Consider the following 16,056-nt stretch of genomic DNA (forward strand, 5'->3'; position numbering starts at 1 on the left):
ATAGAAAATGCACGTACGGGCCAACTAGGCCTTGGAATTTGCCCTGGTTGAACCCAGAAGCTCAGTTCCATCAATGCACCAGCTTAGAAGTTGCCTCTTATTACGAATATAAGATAAGTTTACCGTACTACTTTTCTCACAAAATGTACAGGGTGCTAAGGGCTAATGCTAAGTGGGGCTGTGGGTGTGAATTTCCTCCCTGCCCTCTCCTAGCCTTGGACTTAGCCACGGTTCCACTAAGCCCAGCGAGCTGTGCAGCTGCACAGCAGCGTTGGGTTACCAGGACATTGAATGACAAGAGCAGGTTGGGTGGTGGACTGGGGCATACAGAGGTGCACACAACAGGAAGTTCACACTGCTGTCCATGTTTGCGTGTAATGCCTGTAGTCGTGTGCATGTTGGTGGAAGTGTTTGTGAGTGTGTGTCTGTATATTTTTGTAAGTCCCTCTGCCAGATATACTGCACACGTGTGATGCTAATCTCAGTGTCACTTGGTGTCAATGCTATATTGAACCTATGGCCCTATATGGTTTCTCGGTGCTCTTGCTATAAAGGCTCTTTCTCTGTATAACTACTCAAAAATAAAATGTGTTGACAGGTTGTGGCAACGTTTGTTTTTCACAGTGAGGATGTCTGTCTGTCTGTTGTGACACTGTGAAAGAGAAAAGTTTGTCTGATACAAGACGTCTCCAGCATCCCTGATAAGCCTCGTCTGTTTACAATCCCTACTCAGTCTGTCTCTCTCTTCGGTAACCTGACTAAGTGAGTGTTGGAGCAGATACAGACGCAGGGCCTTCAGAGCCTTTGCTGCGACTGGAAGGAAGATCAGGGGTCACTCTGTAAAAACATTCCCATGGTGCACCTCCCCCCAGCCCTCTTCCCTGCCAGAAACTTCCCGACACACTACAGGGCAGTGCATACAGACAGACAGACGGATTGGAGGGACAGAAAAAGCGTCTAAATCAAATGCAGGTTATTTTTTACAGTAAGTAAATGGGCAGTCAGCAAAATCTATTTTCACTTGAAAGTTACAGAAGCTCTGCTTGAGACCTACAATTAAACACAGCACACACTAAAAACTGTTTTTGTTTCAAGGGAAACGTATTTATGTTGGGTTTTTTTACCTATCGCATATTAATGTCAAGTCAAAGTCCGCACAGGAAAAGGTTTGGGTGGATTGATAGGTCAACAGAATTTCACCCAGGAGAACGTTGTTTGTGTCCCGTGTGAAACGAAAAGTAAACGTTGACTTATTTGACCTTACATTTGTAAATTCACTCACGTAACATACTTCACTTATGTCATGTAGGCAACGTACTTAACTTACGTACGTAGCAAGAGTCAAACGTGTTTGTTAGTTACAAACTAAGCGTGACAAACATACTTCATTTAACCCAAACCACGTTTCCCTTAAAACGTTATTAAGAATGCAGTTTCGTTGTATGGGAATGTACTTTTAATGTAATAGTATAAAAGCAATTTGTTTTTACGAAATAATATTTTCTTTACTATAGCCAAGAAAACACAATAGTCTTCATACCTTATGAACTGGCAGTCCAAAGCAACAATACACTGTTGACTAGGGTTCACTTGTACTAAGTACACACACCCCTGTGACTTCACATATCGACCACAACTGTGTTTTAATCTATGGTTCCTGATTCCTGAGAGGGCTGGAGCTCTGGGGTAGCCTGCCAGAGAAGGACTTCAAACTTACTTTAGAATAAAGAGAGAGAAAGAAAGTTCCAAAATCAAAAACCACAGGAGAGGCCCCTATAGTCTATATGTTGACATATATACAAGCAGACTATATAGGACCGCCTGCATGGTTTGTTGTTTTTCTCTGTAAGATCCAAAGGCTCTATCCAAACATACTTGAGTCTGACGCAGCACTGTAATGCAGTGAGGGCCCTGCTGGGGGAACAATACAGGCCTGCCTTCCTGACCTCTCTGTCTAGCAGATCCTACAGACATACAATGACTGCCTTAATTACCAGCCTCCATTCCCACCACTTGGGCTTTCCCCAATGGTGCCCATTCAGAACCACAGTCTCTCCCTAAGGTGCCCATTCAAGCGCGACACAAAGCCAGCAGTGTCGGTCCCTGATCTCTTGACACCAAATCCAGTCCTGTGTGCCAGCACTCGCAGCTTCACAGTGTCTCTGTCTGTCTGTCCGTCCGGTTGTCCGTCCTCTCGGTCAGTCTCATATCATTTAAGAATCTCTGTCGTTCACACGTGACAAGAATCGGTGCTGCTAGGTGGAGCAATTACTTCGACCACATGCCGATCAACCAGTGGGGATAAGCATGATGCTTAGCTGCCGGTCTGATGTGGATGGATGAGTCTGGTGGGTTGGTGTGTTGGACTACAGCTCAATCTGAAGTCCTTTTCACCCTATACCTTTCTCAGCGGGCTAATTAAAGTTAAAGTGGAGAGAGACGAAGTTGTGGTAACCGTTGGGTGTAGAGAATAATGTAAACACTTCATGTAAAGTGTCGGTAAGTCTGTAAAGTAGCTTAATCAGGTAGTTTAAATTCCGCTGCGTTTGTCAGCCGTAAAAGAGATTTGTCAACATACAGGGGGTTGACAATACTGATGTGATTATATGTGATTTAAATATATGGCTTATACCAAAGGAGGTTACAGGAGGGAACAAGACAGCTAACAAAGCACTTTGGCCCTGGTGTGCTAACAGGACATCATGCTGTAATGAAAATCTGACCCTCTGATCCCTCCCTCCTCCCTCAATGAAAAGTGAACCATCCTGTTGTAGTTCCTGAGGCCTCAGTGTAGGGCTGCTGACCCCCACAACACTGTAGTTGTGTTAGGTAATGTTGGTAATGCACAGCTAAATGCTGATGTTGTTGCCATCACGGCCTGACGCTTTGGCCGTATAAGTGAAATGGTATTCGGGGGTTTGTGCTAAGGTACTATAAGACGTAAAGAAAGTAAACGAGGGTAGCACATAAGGAGACTAGATTCTAAAAAAGAGAGGTGACCTGGTTTCTCTCATGCTGCAGAGGCAAGCTTACATAAAGCAATGTGAGGAGCAACTGCCCCAAACACATTTTTTATTTTTATTTTATTAACTCCAGCCTGCATTTCACAGTGCTGACTCAGCGGCGTGACAGGAAAAAGTTCACATAATAAAGTATGATATAAGAAAGAATATTCTAGCATCATTTAGACAATACACCCTGAGTCTGTGAGGGACAGGAAGGACTAATCAGATGATAGGAGGAGCAAAATATATTTGAGATGAGACAACTGATGGAGTTAGCTTAGCTTTACCTTAAAGAAGCTACATTCTATCTTTTGAGGATATGCTGACACTGAGTCAGTATATTGTGTCTCTTCATAAAGCTCTCTCCTGATGAGTCTGGAGCTTCCATTGTGTTTCAACATTTAATCCGAGAGCAGCTGTAAATTCACCTGACTGTGGTAAATGTAACGCCTCCCAGGGATGGGTAAATAGGGTTAATAGGTTACGGTTACCAAAACAGGAAGTGGTGCGATTGTTGTCTCAGCAAAAACTGAGAGGAAGAATGGGATTTCTGTATAGAACACAAACCAGCTGGCAGGAAACCGCACTTTTATCATTCTTTTAACTTTGATTTCCTTTCAGGGGAAGCGCTCTCTCCTCTTTCTCTGGCGCGCTGGCTTTCAGCTCGTGTGCCCTTCTCAGGCTTCGGAACTATACCCTCTCTGTGTCTCTCTCTGACAGCGCTCCATGCCATGACAGTGACACATCCAAACTCTTTGCCTGCCACGGCAAATAACTGCAGCCATGTCAGAATTGGCCCCAGGGTGCAGAGATCACGGGGGTAAAATGTGAAACATTCTCTCATGACAAATGTTGAAGTGTGACTGCGGTGTTGAAAGATTGTTTATCGACGGGGTTAACAAACTGCAGGATGCATAAAGAGAGAGAGAGAGAATGAAACAAAGACAAGAAGACAGAAAACAGCTGGTGGACTCCGAGGAAAATGTAAATACATGATTCTCCTAAAGATATCTTTCAGTTCTGGTTAAATAGAGATGGGAAAAGCTAACAGACAGATGTAGAATCTATGTTCTTTCTCCTCCCAGGAATATTAGCCTCCAGGGGACAGCTAACGTCTCCTGCTCCGCTAAACCCACATTATCTGTTGAACTTTTGAATAATCGGCACTGTACTAATAGCGCTAGCAAGTTATTATACACAATTTAACAGCATGTTTCCAATACAAGAGTTCACAAATGTTTTGCCAGAGGCTTGAGGCGGAGCTGTTATGATTATGGGATAAAAGCTGCACACAGGAATAATACATTGGACTATAGAATATGCTGGAATTCTTTTTGTTGACCGGAAAATTTTAATTTGAAAAGGAAGAACTAAATTGTCTGCAGGGAGAGAAAGTCATTTTGGCTTAAATAGCAGGGCCAGCTGGGGGAAAAAATGGACTTGGGTGAAGTAAATAAGGCTACAAAGTTACCCACATGCGAGGCATTTAAAGTGTTTCTGATTAACTGTGACGACGACACCATGGGAGCACTCTTCCTTCCAGATGTGAACGTGGTAGCCTACCCTGCTTTCACTGGGAGTTACGTAGGAATAGAAAAAAACTCCATACCCAAAACACTACAAATGAAGGAAATATAGATAATGGCTTTGCTGGTATCCTTCAAGCATTTTCTTTTTAAGGAATACTTTAATAATAAGTAGAGCATTTTCTGCAAAGGTTTCAGTTTAGTCTAAAGAAAATTGCTATTTTTTTATATTATATATTATTCTACTGCCCCTAAAGTCTTGCTCACAATAATGTTATTATAAAAACAGAGCTCCACCTGATTCGATAGTTGCAAACAGCAGGAAATTGGGTGTGCCCATGCAGAGCTTAATGACTTATAAACAGCGCTGTGCGGGGATATTACACTGGTACATTTTAAACTTGCAATGTGTATTTGACACATTATCTCCCCCTACTCTACCCCCCATCCCCTAGTACAACAACACACTGAAATATTAAAACAAAGCAGTTGCACAATTATCCCAGGACGACTGCCAACCAAATTCAGTAATGGACCACTGCTCACCAAAACCAAACACGTTTCGTCCAAACAACAACCGCCGGTGTTTGTTATGGTGGACAAAGCGGGCTGCAGTAATGACGAGTCATTAAGTTTATCACCACAACCAAAGGAAAAACACATTTTGTCAAGTCACACATTACTCCAAGCGTGATTTGCCTCTGGTGTGAAGAGGCCCTCGCTTCACAGCTCGCCTCAGGTCTCCGTGTTAACACTGTTATGGGAGATTATGGTGACCATTTGTCAGAAAGGACAGACTGCTGCTGAAATGACCTCCACATGAGGTGTGAGGTCCATCACAGTTAATGACATATGGTCCCAGATACAGATCCGATACATGCAAGAGGAGATGCGGGCAGGACTGATTGACAGGGACTGGGATGAGAGGAAATGTCAGCGCCTGTAGCACTTCATCCTTATGCAACCAGCAGAGTACAGTTACTTAAATGATTAAATTACATAGCATATGTCTCACATGGGACACATTATGTCCATGTAAACATCAGATGTCACTACAGAGATAAGTAGAGGAGAGGTCAGAAGAAGAAGAAGAAAAAAAGTCTGAAATCGATGCTTTGTACACGCACATTCAACAAACACCGTGTGAACAAAAAGCACATTATCCTGGTGCAATATAGAAGGCTCTGTATGTGCATCAACTGTGGTGCTTTTGGCCCAGCTCTTCTTTATAAATGGATGCATGAAATGGATGCATTGCACATTTAAGTGTAGTCCTTGGCTTAATGTATGATAAATGACATTTGTCTCGCAGCTGGCCAAAGAAGACAAATCTGTACGTCATCACCAGATACTTCATCTGTATCTACAGGCATGCAATCTAAGCAAGGAAACATATGCAGGCACGGTTGAGTTTATTGGCCTTTAAAGGAAAAGTTCAACATTTTGGGAAATATGCTTTGTAGCTTTCTTGTCGAGAGATACATTCATTGATACCACTGACAAATGTGAGTCTACAGGCAGCAGCTGGTTGGATTAGTTCAGCACAAAGACTGGAAACAAGGGGAAACAGCTAGCATAGCTCTGTCCTATAAAGCTCAATGATTTACATTTTATATATTCGTTTGTTAATCCGTAGAATAAAATCTAATAAATTGTCTCATCAAAAGCATATTTCTGTAGAGTGTCAAAATGTGGCTAAAAGACCCTGAAAACTCGCTTTCTCGCTGCGCTTCTTGCAGAAACGGCTTTATATATTTATTTGACATAACAGATTTCTGCATTTCTTTAGTTTAGGTTGTGCTTTTCAGATTATATCAACGTTTGAATCAAAATCGACGACAGCTGTGGGATTGTCCAGATGAAACGGATTAGCCAAGTTTCTTAATTATGTGTATTTAACTTAAACTTTGATTGCTGGGCATTTAGAAATGTGAATCTTACATCATAGAGAAATGCTTCTGACATAAATAGGCAAAAGGGTGAAAGCAGAAGCCGTGACTGGATGTCATGTGTGTTATTAAAAATAAGTATTTTTACCAGAAATATCTGAAATTTCTCAGAAAAAACACGTCCAGGAAACTATTATTATAAGCTGGGGGAATGCATTGCGACCAGGAAAGTGGCATAGTAACTCTCCGAGGCACACATAACACGCACACACCAGCAGCGGCAGCAGCAGCAGCAGCAGCAGCAGCAGCCACCCCCGCATACCCGCAAACCTGCATTCCTGCAAAGTCATTTTCCATGAGTTAATCTTTCTACGGGGAGACATAACGAGAAGATGTCATTCAATGCATCATTTTGATCACTGAAATCAGAGGTGGGGCCAACTGTTCAGAGGCTTAGTCCAATGAACGGAACCAAATCATGAGTGCAAGTGGAAGACATCTTGGAAGGGGGCCAAAGCGTGGCAGCGAGGGGCATTCTGCTCATAACCGGGGGAGCGACCTCATTTTCCGAATAAAAGCCAGTTTACATAACACCTCTCTCCCCATGACAGGGAGCACCAGGCAGCTGCTGCCAGGCCTGTGGCTTTCACTTAACTACCGAGAGTTCCCTGAAAAAAAAATTCTCAGCATAGCCACAACCCTCCGCTGTGCGTTTCCAACATCAACATGTTATAACTTAAAAAAAGGTCTTAAATTGCAAATAATGCATAAACACTTTAGTAACCTCAACTATTTAATTACATAACTCTTATCCTCTCAGAAGCAAGCAATGGAAGGGATAAGGAAACCATCAACCACAGTGACTAAGGTAATGGATCCACCACTGTCTAAATCCTTGACTCTCCTTTAGCTGCAACAAGGTCAACTTTGGCAGCGGTCAGGTGGCTTTAAAGCACATTATACAATCTTTTGATAATAAACTCTAATATAAATAAATATCCTGACTCACCCAACAGTCATTTTACACATTTGAAAAACATCAAATATTTTACTCAAAGAATATTTTTTCCCCACCCTAGCCAAATCTTAAGCTTTAAATGACAAGTACTGAAACTGGTGCATGATGGATGGAGAATGAACAAGAGCAGGAAAAAAGGCAAAACAGGTGTACGGTGAAGTGTGAAGGGACAAGTCATCCAGTGCAACAGTGTGGCTCATTAATGTGCTCTTACTGTGAAGGTTTTTGGACAACAATAGAGGTCTATAGTAGAGAGGACTAAAGTATATCAGGCTTTGGATACACAGACAATAGGCTACTTGTTAGCAGCTATTCATTGCTATTTTTGATCTTTTCATTTGTTGACAAAACACAAATACAGAATATCCTTTATCCTTCAAAATAAAATAAAACGCAAATGTCAATACATTTACAAAAGAGACCTTTTCATAAACTAACTAAAAGAATAAAAGTCACAGCACAAAACAACACACTAAATCATGTCGGGGTAAAAGAGGAAGACTGTACGTGTCATCAGAATGTGATTCTCCATGCTGGACCACGATGACATACTTAGCAGCGCTCTGTGAAGCAGGAGCCTCTGTTTTCATTGGCAAAGCAACTCTGTACAGTACAAACTATTAGTAAGAACACATTCTTCCTCATCTGCATTCCAGTGCAGACAGATACCAAAACCTCCATGGTCACGCAAGTGATCACTGCGCCCTTATGAAACAGAGTAATAATGTAGGATGTAAGACAATATTGTTTGGAGAATGACGCAAGTCTTGGTCGATAGCTAAGTTGAACACGCCATCAAAAACAATGTTTCAATCGCAAGACGTGTGTCACATCTGTTATTTGGGTCTTCAGCTGGTTGAGTCAGAATAGGCACGTAATGACAGCGCCTGGGCAATAGGGTAAGTGATGTAGCACAAATGATAGGTACATTTATGGAGAGAAAAAAAGCCCAGGAGAGACCTAAATAACTGAGATGGTGTTGAACTGTGTAGGCGCGGACGCCGTTTGGAGACTGTGCTGCTCTTTGAGTTACTGTTGGCAGTTTAACGAACAGCTGAAATATAAACCAGAAGACAGTGGAGTGTGATTTTGAGGTCCAGCCCTGAATGCTTACATCTATACAGCATGATTGATTTCACAGCCTCTGCTGTTAAACGGGCATTTTGTTCAATAAAGCAACTTTTTAACCGTTTCAGTTTAGCGAAGAAAATCAGTTTAAATGTACACGGCATGTGGTTTTAGAAAAAGGTATTAAACACACTGGATTATGTATTACTTAACGCACACCTGCTCCAATGTTGAGTATCAGCAACATTTGATCAATGCTGACATTAACAACTAATGGAAAAACAAAGTTATATGTTGCACGATATACTATGGACCCAAAATTCCCGTTGGAGTTGTCAATAGATGATCTAATTCCCTCGAACTGCAGCTTGGAGCTGTCCTATGAGATATTTCATCAGCACACAGGTCATTTACAGACCTCCCGAGACCAGTCATCATATGTCATAAAGCGAGTCAAAGCATTTTAATCTCCCATCTGCTCCTCATTACCATTCCATGCAAAAGAAACTCAGGGCTGGGGTTAGGCTATTGCACCTCACCCAAGGAATAGGAGAGAAGAAATAGGGGAGAGGCAAAAGAGAGAGAGAAGAGATTATTAAATCCAAGAAACAAGTCCACAATTCCGAAGGAAAGTGACATTGCGTTCCTCCTATGAAATCAGATCACTTCCAGGCCGTAGTCCCATCCATGGAGTTTGCCTTTTTTACGAAGCGCTATATATCACCACAATGACAGATCCGCCACAGCAATTTCATAGTCCATCCCTTCCCCAACAACTCCTGTTAACTCCACAAAATATCCCTTTACTAAAGTTATTGTGCATGAACACAAGATTTCTGTCATTTACATGTAAACATTTGTACACCTGCATCAACCTGTAGCATCAAGTCAGGCTTCCAACCAGGGCCTTCATCTTAAAATAGACATTTTTGCTCAGACCTCAAATTGGAAGGGATTGTTTCAAAACTTTCCTGGTGCTCTCCAAGATTAGTTCATATTTCGGTAGGTGACAACAGCCATGTGTCACACATTAGTGCGCTCATAACCTCAATGCTAGAGCCCGAAGTGGATTCACCATGGAGCCTCACAAAAAACCTGCCATACCAGACTGAATCAGTGGGACGCTGGAAGTCAGAGGAATGCAGCTGTGATTTTGTAGATTCATACATCTTTAGCTACATGTCAAGAAAATACATTTTTTGTATTGGTTCATGTTTTCTTAATTCTTGAAAAACATGATTAGTCAACGCAAAGACAGACAGTTTCACCTTTGACCCTTGAACTGGCCCGACACGTTTATTTACCATGGTTGTAACGCGTGTTTTCTTGTAGTGTAATGCTGTGGCAGTTAAGATGCACACAAGCACAGTATACACACACACTCACACACATGACTACAGAAGACAGAGGCCAGCCTGTTTAACAAGTAGGTCAGATCAGAGCCAAAGAGGGAGAGAGAGCGGTAGAGAGAGACAGGCAGACAGGCATTGGCTGGAGCAAGCAAAGCTTTTAGTGCCATCATTGGTTTGTATGAACCAAATGAAAAGACACTGAAGAAGTCTAAAGTCACACAGTTGTTGCATTATAAGCTTTTTGTGTCATTTTCAGACTAAATTATGCAAAATATGTGTGTTACGAGTCTCACCTGAGGGCAGTCTTTGATGTAATGGCCCTTGTTGAAGCACAGGTGGCATAAGTAGTTGGGTGGGGGTCTTTTGTTTGGTTTCCTTGGCTCTGAAGAAAGGGAAAGGTCTGAGAAATGGTCCGTCAGGGAGTTGAGTCCATCCACGATGTTGTTCAGGGAGCCATAGGGTGACACATTCTTATACACGTTGTTGTTTAAGGCCTACAAAATAAGAACAAAATCAGAAAAGGTTCAATTTTAACATTTAACATTCAGATTCTTCGTCTATGATTTTTCATGCATCATATATTGCTTTGTTTCATAATGTGTGACTTGTTGACATACAGAGTAATGGCGAACATTACCACATACAAGACAGTATCAACATGAAATATTGCATTTCTGGTTTTGGAGAGTCAAAAATTTCAAGATTGACCACCAATTTTCTTTGAGTGCTCTCAGTCTTATTTTCTGTTGCGGCAAAAAATAAAAAAAAGGGAAGAAAAAGTCCCTCCAAGATCATTTCTCTCATTAAATTCGGAACATCTGGCAAGAGGCCCAGCTGTGCTCATGAGCTGGAAAAGTACTGAGCATGTCCACAGAGAAAGACAGGACTTTACAGAGGATGACTCATTGTAAACAAGATGGGAGGCATGTTCCCTCGCCAGCCTGTGGAACATCAGTAATGTCACCATGCACTGTTGGCGGTAAACTAGCCATGATCAGTGTTTGTAGTCTGCTCGGAGCCACAGAGAGCAGCATGCCACAGGGCCCAGCAGTGCATTCATAGAAGATGCTCTCTGAATATTAATAACAGGAAAAGCATTGCCTGCAGTTTCTTATTTCCTTTCTCACTCATGTCCTCCTTTGTTATAATACAATCCAGAAACGACAGACAGGAATTGACTTCAGAGTGAAATTATGTTGATTTTTAGCAGAGATTTTTATTTTTAGATGGTCATGTGATTACCCCCTGTGGAGAAGTTGCCAAACAAACGGTCTAACTTGTCATCTGCCTTGAGATTTACTATTTTAACTGCACTAATGACAAAATATTTGAGACCACCACCCACAAGTAAAAACATCCTCGAGTGCATAGGCATGAGATTAACTCTTCATCCTCCACTGATGGTCAGGTCTCTTTAGGGTTGCACAGTTTTGTCTGGGAAAATTATGTTACTGTTGATGTTCAATGTTGCACAGCACAGAAACCTTACACTTGGCATCCTGAACCGGGGGCTGAAAGCCAAATCTTTATCTGCGAGCTGTGAGATTGTGTTGCTAACCAGCTCCAGCTTTAAAACTCATGTTCATTTATTACATGTAGTCGTCGTAAATCAAGCAATACGGCTCTGTAGTTTGTCAAGTTTTCCATCTGCCATGTGTTTCAGCTCTGTGTATTACCGTGTTATGTATGATCTCTCCTTGTGGACATGTGCATGTTTGTGTATTGCTAAACTTAAATCTTAGTGCGGGGTTGTAAAGTTATTTTAACAAATATAAAACAGGACACTTTACTTCACTTTACGTTCCTCGCATTTCTTCAGCTTGGCCCTGAAACCTCCGACTGTCAACCCAAAGGAAACTGATTTCACACACATCTGCTAATGGTGGAGAGATAGGTTGTTTATTTTGTGTGTCTGTGTGAGTGAGTGAGTGAGTGAGAGACTCAGTAGGAGGTTGTGTGTTTATGTGTTTGCCGATGGATGTGTATGTATGCATTGGCCAACACGATTAGGACTAAACTGGTATCATTATCGGTGTACTGAATGATATAATCTAGTACCAAGTAGTATCGAAACTTCTCCAGTCAAACGATATCTGCATTCAATCTTTTTTGTACCCAGATCTAGAAAAAAAACGACTCTATGTACATTTGTTTTTACTTGCAGCCAATCACCAAGCGTTTGGGTATCGAATGAAGTAATCTATTGGTATCGATATCTCTTTAAGGGTACTGCTATTTGGTATTTTATAAACGATACCCAGCCCAACCAGTCTGAGCGTCAAAATGAGATGGACAACTGCAGCAGATCTGTGAATATTTTCACAGGTTCCCGGGATGAGGTGTCACACTGCAGGCTTCAATCACACACACATGTTTAAACCTGGGCTGTGGCGTCTGGTAGAAAGTGACTGATTTGAGGTAGAATACGTTCCACAGGAAATTACTATAGGGTTATATTAATCCAGAATGTGGTAAGCATACTTGACTTGTGCCACAATGTGAGTTTCCAATCAACTACAAATTCATCCATTTATCACTATTTCACTTTAAGTACACTGTTGTGTGATCCTTCCCTGCAAAAACAATCCCATTTTTGCATTACTCATCTCATCATCAAATCTCTGCAGTGGTTCATTTTACTTGGCTTAGCCGGTATTGTAAGTTGCAAAATGTCCCCCCCTCCCCACACCCCACCCCTTAAACCTTTTCCAGACTGTATGTGTTCCCTCAGTTTGAAACACTTATACTACTCGTGCGGATATAATGGCATTACACAATTGCGTGTAACGTATAATGTGCACACCCAACTTTCAGAGGACTGTTTCATGTTAGATGACTTCAAAGGGCCTCTATGGTTACCACCATAATACTGGACACTGGCTGTAGAAGGTGAATACACCATCCATCCACTACTTCTGTTTCCTACACATATCGTCATAGTAAAACAGATCTAATAAACTCAACTGCAGTGTAATCAACACACCAGGAAGCTTGTTGTAAAGTGTTTACACTGCCATTTGGCTCCCAGTATGTGATTATTTTTCTGTGTGTGCTGTATGTATGTGTGGGTGAGGTGGAGGGCGTCTTCTTTTCTTTTGCACAGTATGGTCTGCAGCATCAGGTTTGCCCGGTGCATACATTATCAGCAGGTTTGTCCCTAAAATTACACTGACCTACAAAAATAGACAATAAGTAAACAAGGCTTGATTTTGTTTGCACAACCTGGTCTATTTGAAGAAGTCCGAGACAGCAGACCTCAGCAGGAGGCTGCAGTGGCCTGCCTCTCCAGTCAGAGGTGTGCAGGGGAATCTATTTCCATCTGTCCCTCTTTACCTCTCTGAACACAGACGTGTCTGATTAAAACGTAGCGTCGCTTAACAGCTTCACTTTAAATACCATAACTCATTGGCATGTAAAAAACAGACTTATTTATCCCACATTGTTAAATGACATTATAGGGGAAATTAATTGAATTGTGTATAATTAGAAACCTTGTTGTGATATGTATATATTTAACTATCTCGTAAGCTTGAGCTTTAATAAGCTTTTTTCCCAAGCAATTCTATAATATTCCTGCAGTTAGAGTATAACTAAGGAACTCATAAGTAACTTTATAGTGACACTGTCTGTGACAGTACTGTTAGTGTACTGTAATGATATTAATATTTCATTGCTTTGCAGTGGTATGACAGTAAGCTAAATAGCAAGGCTACTTCTGGTGTTATAAAGTATGACAATACTTGGCCTACTAAGCGTCTGATATATTATTTTATATATTTCAACAATATTCAAAAGGCTAATGTCCTGAAATGTTCATTTAATAAGATTATTGGAAGTTTCTGTGCATATTAGAAATATCATGGCGGTTATGTATATCCTACCAGAATAGCCCATGCTGTACATGCTGAAACATTTGCTGCACAGACATCCAACAGTCAACAGATCAATCAACTATGTTGCTTGCTATAGGCTAATAAATTCAACCACAATCTCACAATCTGAAATACCCCAGATATGTATGCGGCATGCCATCTTTCACCTCATTTCGCTGCAGCTGAAAGAAGTTGTTGAGATAGTTGGAGTTCAGGGAAGAGCTCAATTCCGCCGCTGCGGGAGTCTTGTTGAAACTGAGATCCGGGTGGGAAGAGTTGGGTTCGGGTCTGAATGCGTCAAAGGCGCTGGTCTGGTGGGGGTCTTGTAAGGAAAGATAGACCCAGTTGAGAAGTTGCGCAGGCTGGTACACGGAGGCACTCGTGTCTATGGCAGACAATAAGCTCATCTTTCAATTCAAATGGCTAAACTTGATTTTCCACCGCTGATTCTTGGACTGGTCTCAACTCTTTTGCAGTCTTGCTTTTCGTTCCCGTTTCCCCGGCAGATGGCAAGTGCTCCTTTTTTCTTCCCGTAAAGGGCCCTGTCCTCCTCACGCCGGGAGCCTCGTCCCAGTTAGATGTTACTCAAAAAGTCATTGCGCTAACATGTCAGTATAAAAAGTTTTCCCCTGCTCCCCATGGTCCGCTATCTGCCTTTATTACAGAGGGCAGAGAGAGCCTCTTTGAATATGTAATGAGGACGACTCGGCGTCATCGAGGACGCAGGCCAATCAGCGTCTAGTTGTATGAATATTCATTGTTTGCCCACTAGATGAGACAAGTGGTTCATCTCCCTATTTTAGCTCCTCAACCCAACAGCTCAGTTTTAGCAGAAGGTTAACATATATTCTGCCACACCAGTCAAGGGAATAAAACAATGTACCAGAATATATTTGAGCCATATGACGCCATGTATCATTTACTTACTACTTATCATTAATAACAATTGTTTGTCTATAGGTGTTGAAAAGTGTTGGGTGTGAGAGAGAGAGAGAGAGAGGGGTGGTGATAGGTGTTTTGTTTATTCAGGGTCAGAGGTGAGTAGTTGCTCCAGTGTCCCTGTGACTGTGTTAATTTAGTAAAGGCCTAACATTAAGTCAACAGTGTTTCTCTTATAGCTAATTAAATTGCAAACTATGTCACAAAAGTTGATCAGCTGTTTGAAAAAATGTGTATTCATGTGAGCAACAATAGAAACGCTGACTCATAGGTGAGTAAGCCCCATTACAAAAGACCGATCAATCAAGTAAAAGAGTAATAAATAAAAACAGAACAACACAGCAGACACAGGCCTCTCTCCGGCCTCTCTATTGAGCTTATCGCAGCCTCCAAGCCAACCTGAAGGTGGCAGTTTATATTCAGTCTCGTGGAAGGCAGGCCTGTATGGTGTGAAGAAAACATAAGTGGCTCCCTCTTGTGGCAAATGTCGTTCACACACACACAAACAGTACATTAGCGTAATTCCTAACAGAATAAATGTGTATAGTTTCCACATAGAGCTCTCTTCGTAGGATCAGTGACGTTGAGGTAGGTAAAAACGTCACTTCCTTGTTTGTGATCACGTCACAAAACACATAAACAATAACAAGTCATACAGTACACTCACACAGACAAGGGCGTAGGTTTGATTTAGAAAGTGGTAGGAACATACATTTGGCAGGGAGTCCTATGTAGGAATGTTTCACACAATATACTCAGGGGTGTAGTCCCTATGAAAGAATATAATATTGGACTCCCCCAAACCTACACCACCCACACAGGCTGCAATTGCTGTGATGCACCCACAAAGCTTATTTGACGATCCAAAGCGTGATAATTTACCATTAATTGCGTAATATTACTTTCCTTGTTGTAGGATGGTTCATAGGTATGAGTGGCATATCTCACCAGACATGTGAATTCAATGTGACAGTCAAATTTTAGGAATTCATTCAAATCTAAAGTATTTAAAATGTTGGTCAACTTTACTCCTGTACAGTTTGTCAAATACTATAGAAATGTCCCACTGAACACCTCTGTGAAATACGATCACATAAGACATATATGTATACCCTGCTATTACTTTTCACCACTGGGTTTCAGTATTTAGTTACCTACCTCAACAGTAGGTAAGTATAAGAAAAGGAGCTTATGCCTTGTTGCTGCCAATTTCCTTATTAAACAGAATCCTAGTTCATCCACCAGTCTCCATCATTTAATGATTTACTATATGTAGTAGAATTTTATGTTTGATGAATAACTATTTAATTGATACAAGATCAAATAATGCACTATACGAAATGTACTGAAGGCTTTCTTTTGTAGTGTAAAAGTAATTTAATAGAGA

The 16,056-nt window shown here is 41.4% G+C and overlaps 1 protein-coding gene across 3 annotated transcripts in view; it reads right to left on the bottom strand.

Moving 5' to 3' along the window:
• Positions 1-14,379, bottom strand: part of zcchc24 (zinc finger, CCHC domain containing 24) — a 32,502-nt gene extending 18,123 nt beyond the window's left edge. For all 3 annotated transcript variants that reach the window (XM_029449908.1, XM_029449907.1, XM_029449909.1), the window contains exons 1-2: positions 13,898-14,379; positions 10,152-10,352 (exon numbers count right to left, since the gene is read on the bottom strand). In XM_029449908.1, the coding sequence (XP_029305768.1) occupies positions 10,152-10,352; positions 13,898-14,137 (441 nt within the window). In that variant the 5' untranslated portion in view covers positions 14,138-14,379. The remainder of the gene's footprint in view (positions 1-10,151; positions 10,353-13,897) is intronic.
• Positions 14,380-16,056: the final 1,677 nt, after the last annotated feature.

The sequence above is a fragment of the Cottoperca gobio genome, chromosome 15, assembly GCF_900634415.1.
Source record: "Cottoperca gobio chromosome 15, fCotGob3.1, whole genome shotgun sequence".
NCBI classification, from domain to species: domain Eukaryota; kingdom Metazoa; phylum Chordata; class Actinopteri; order Perciformes; family Bovichtidae; genus Cottoperca; species Cottoperca gobio.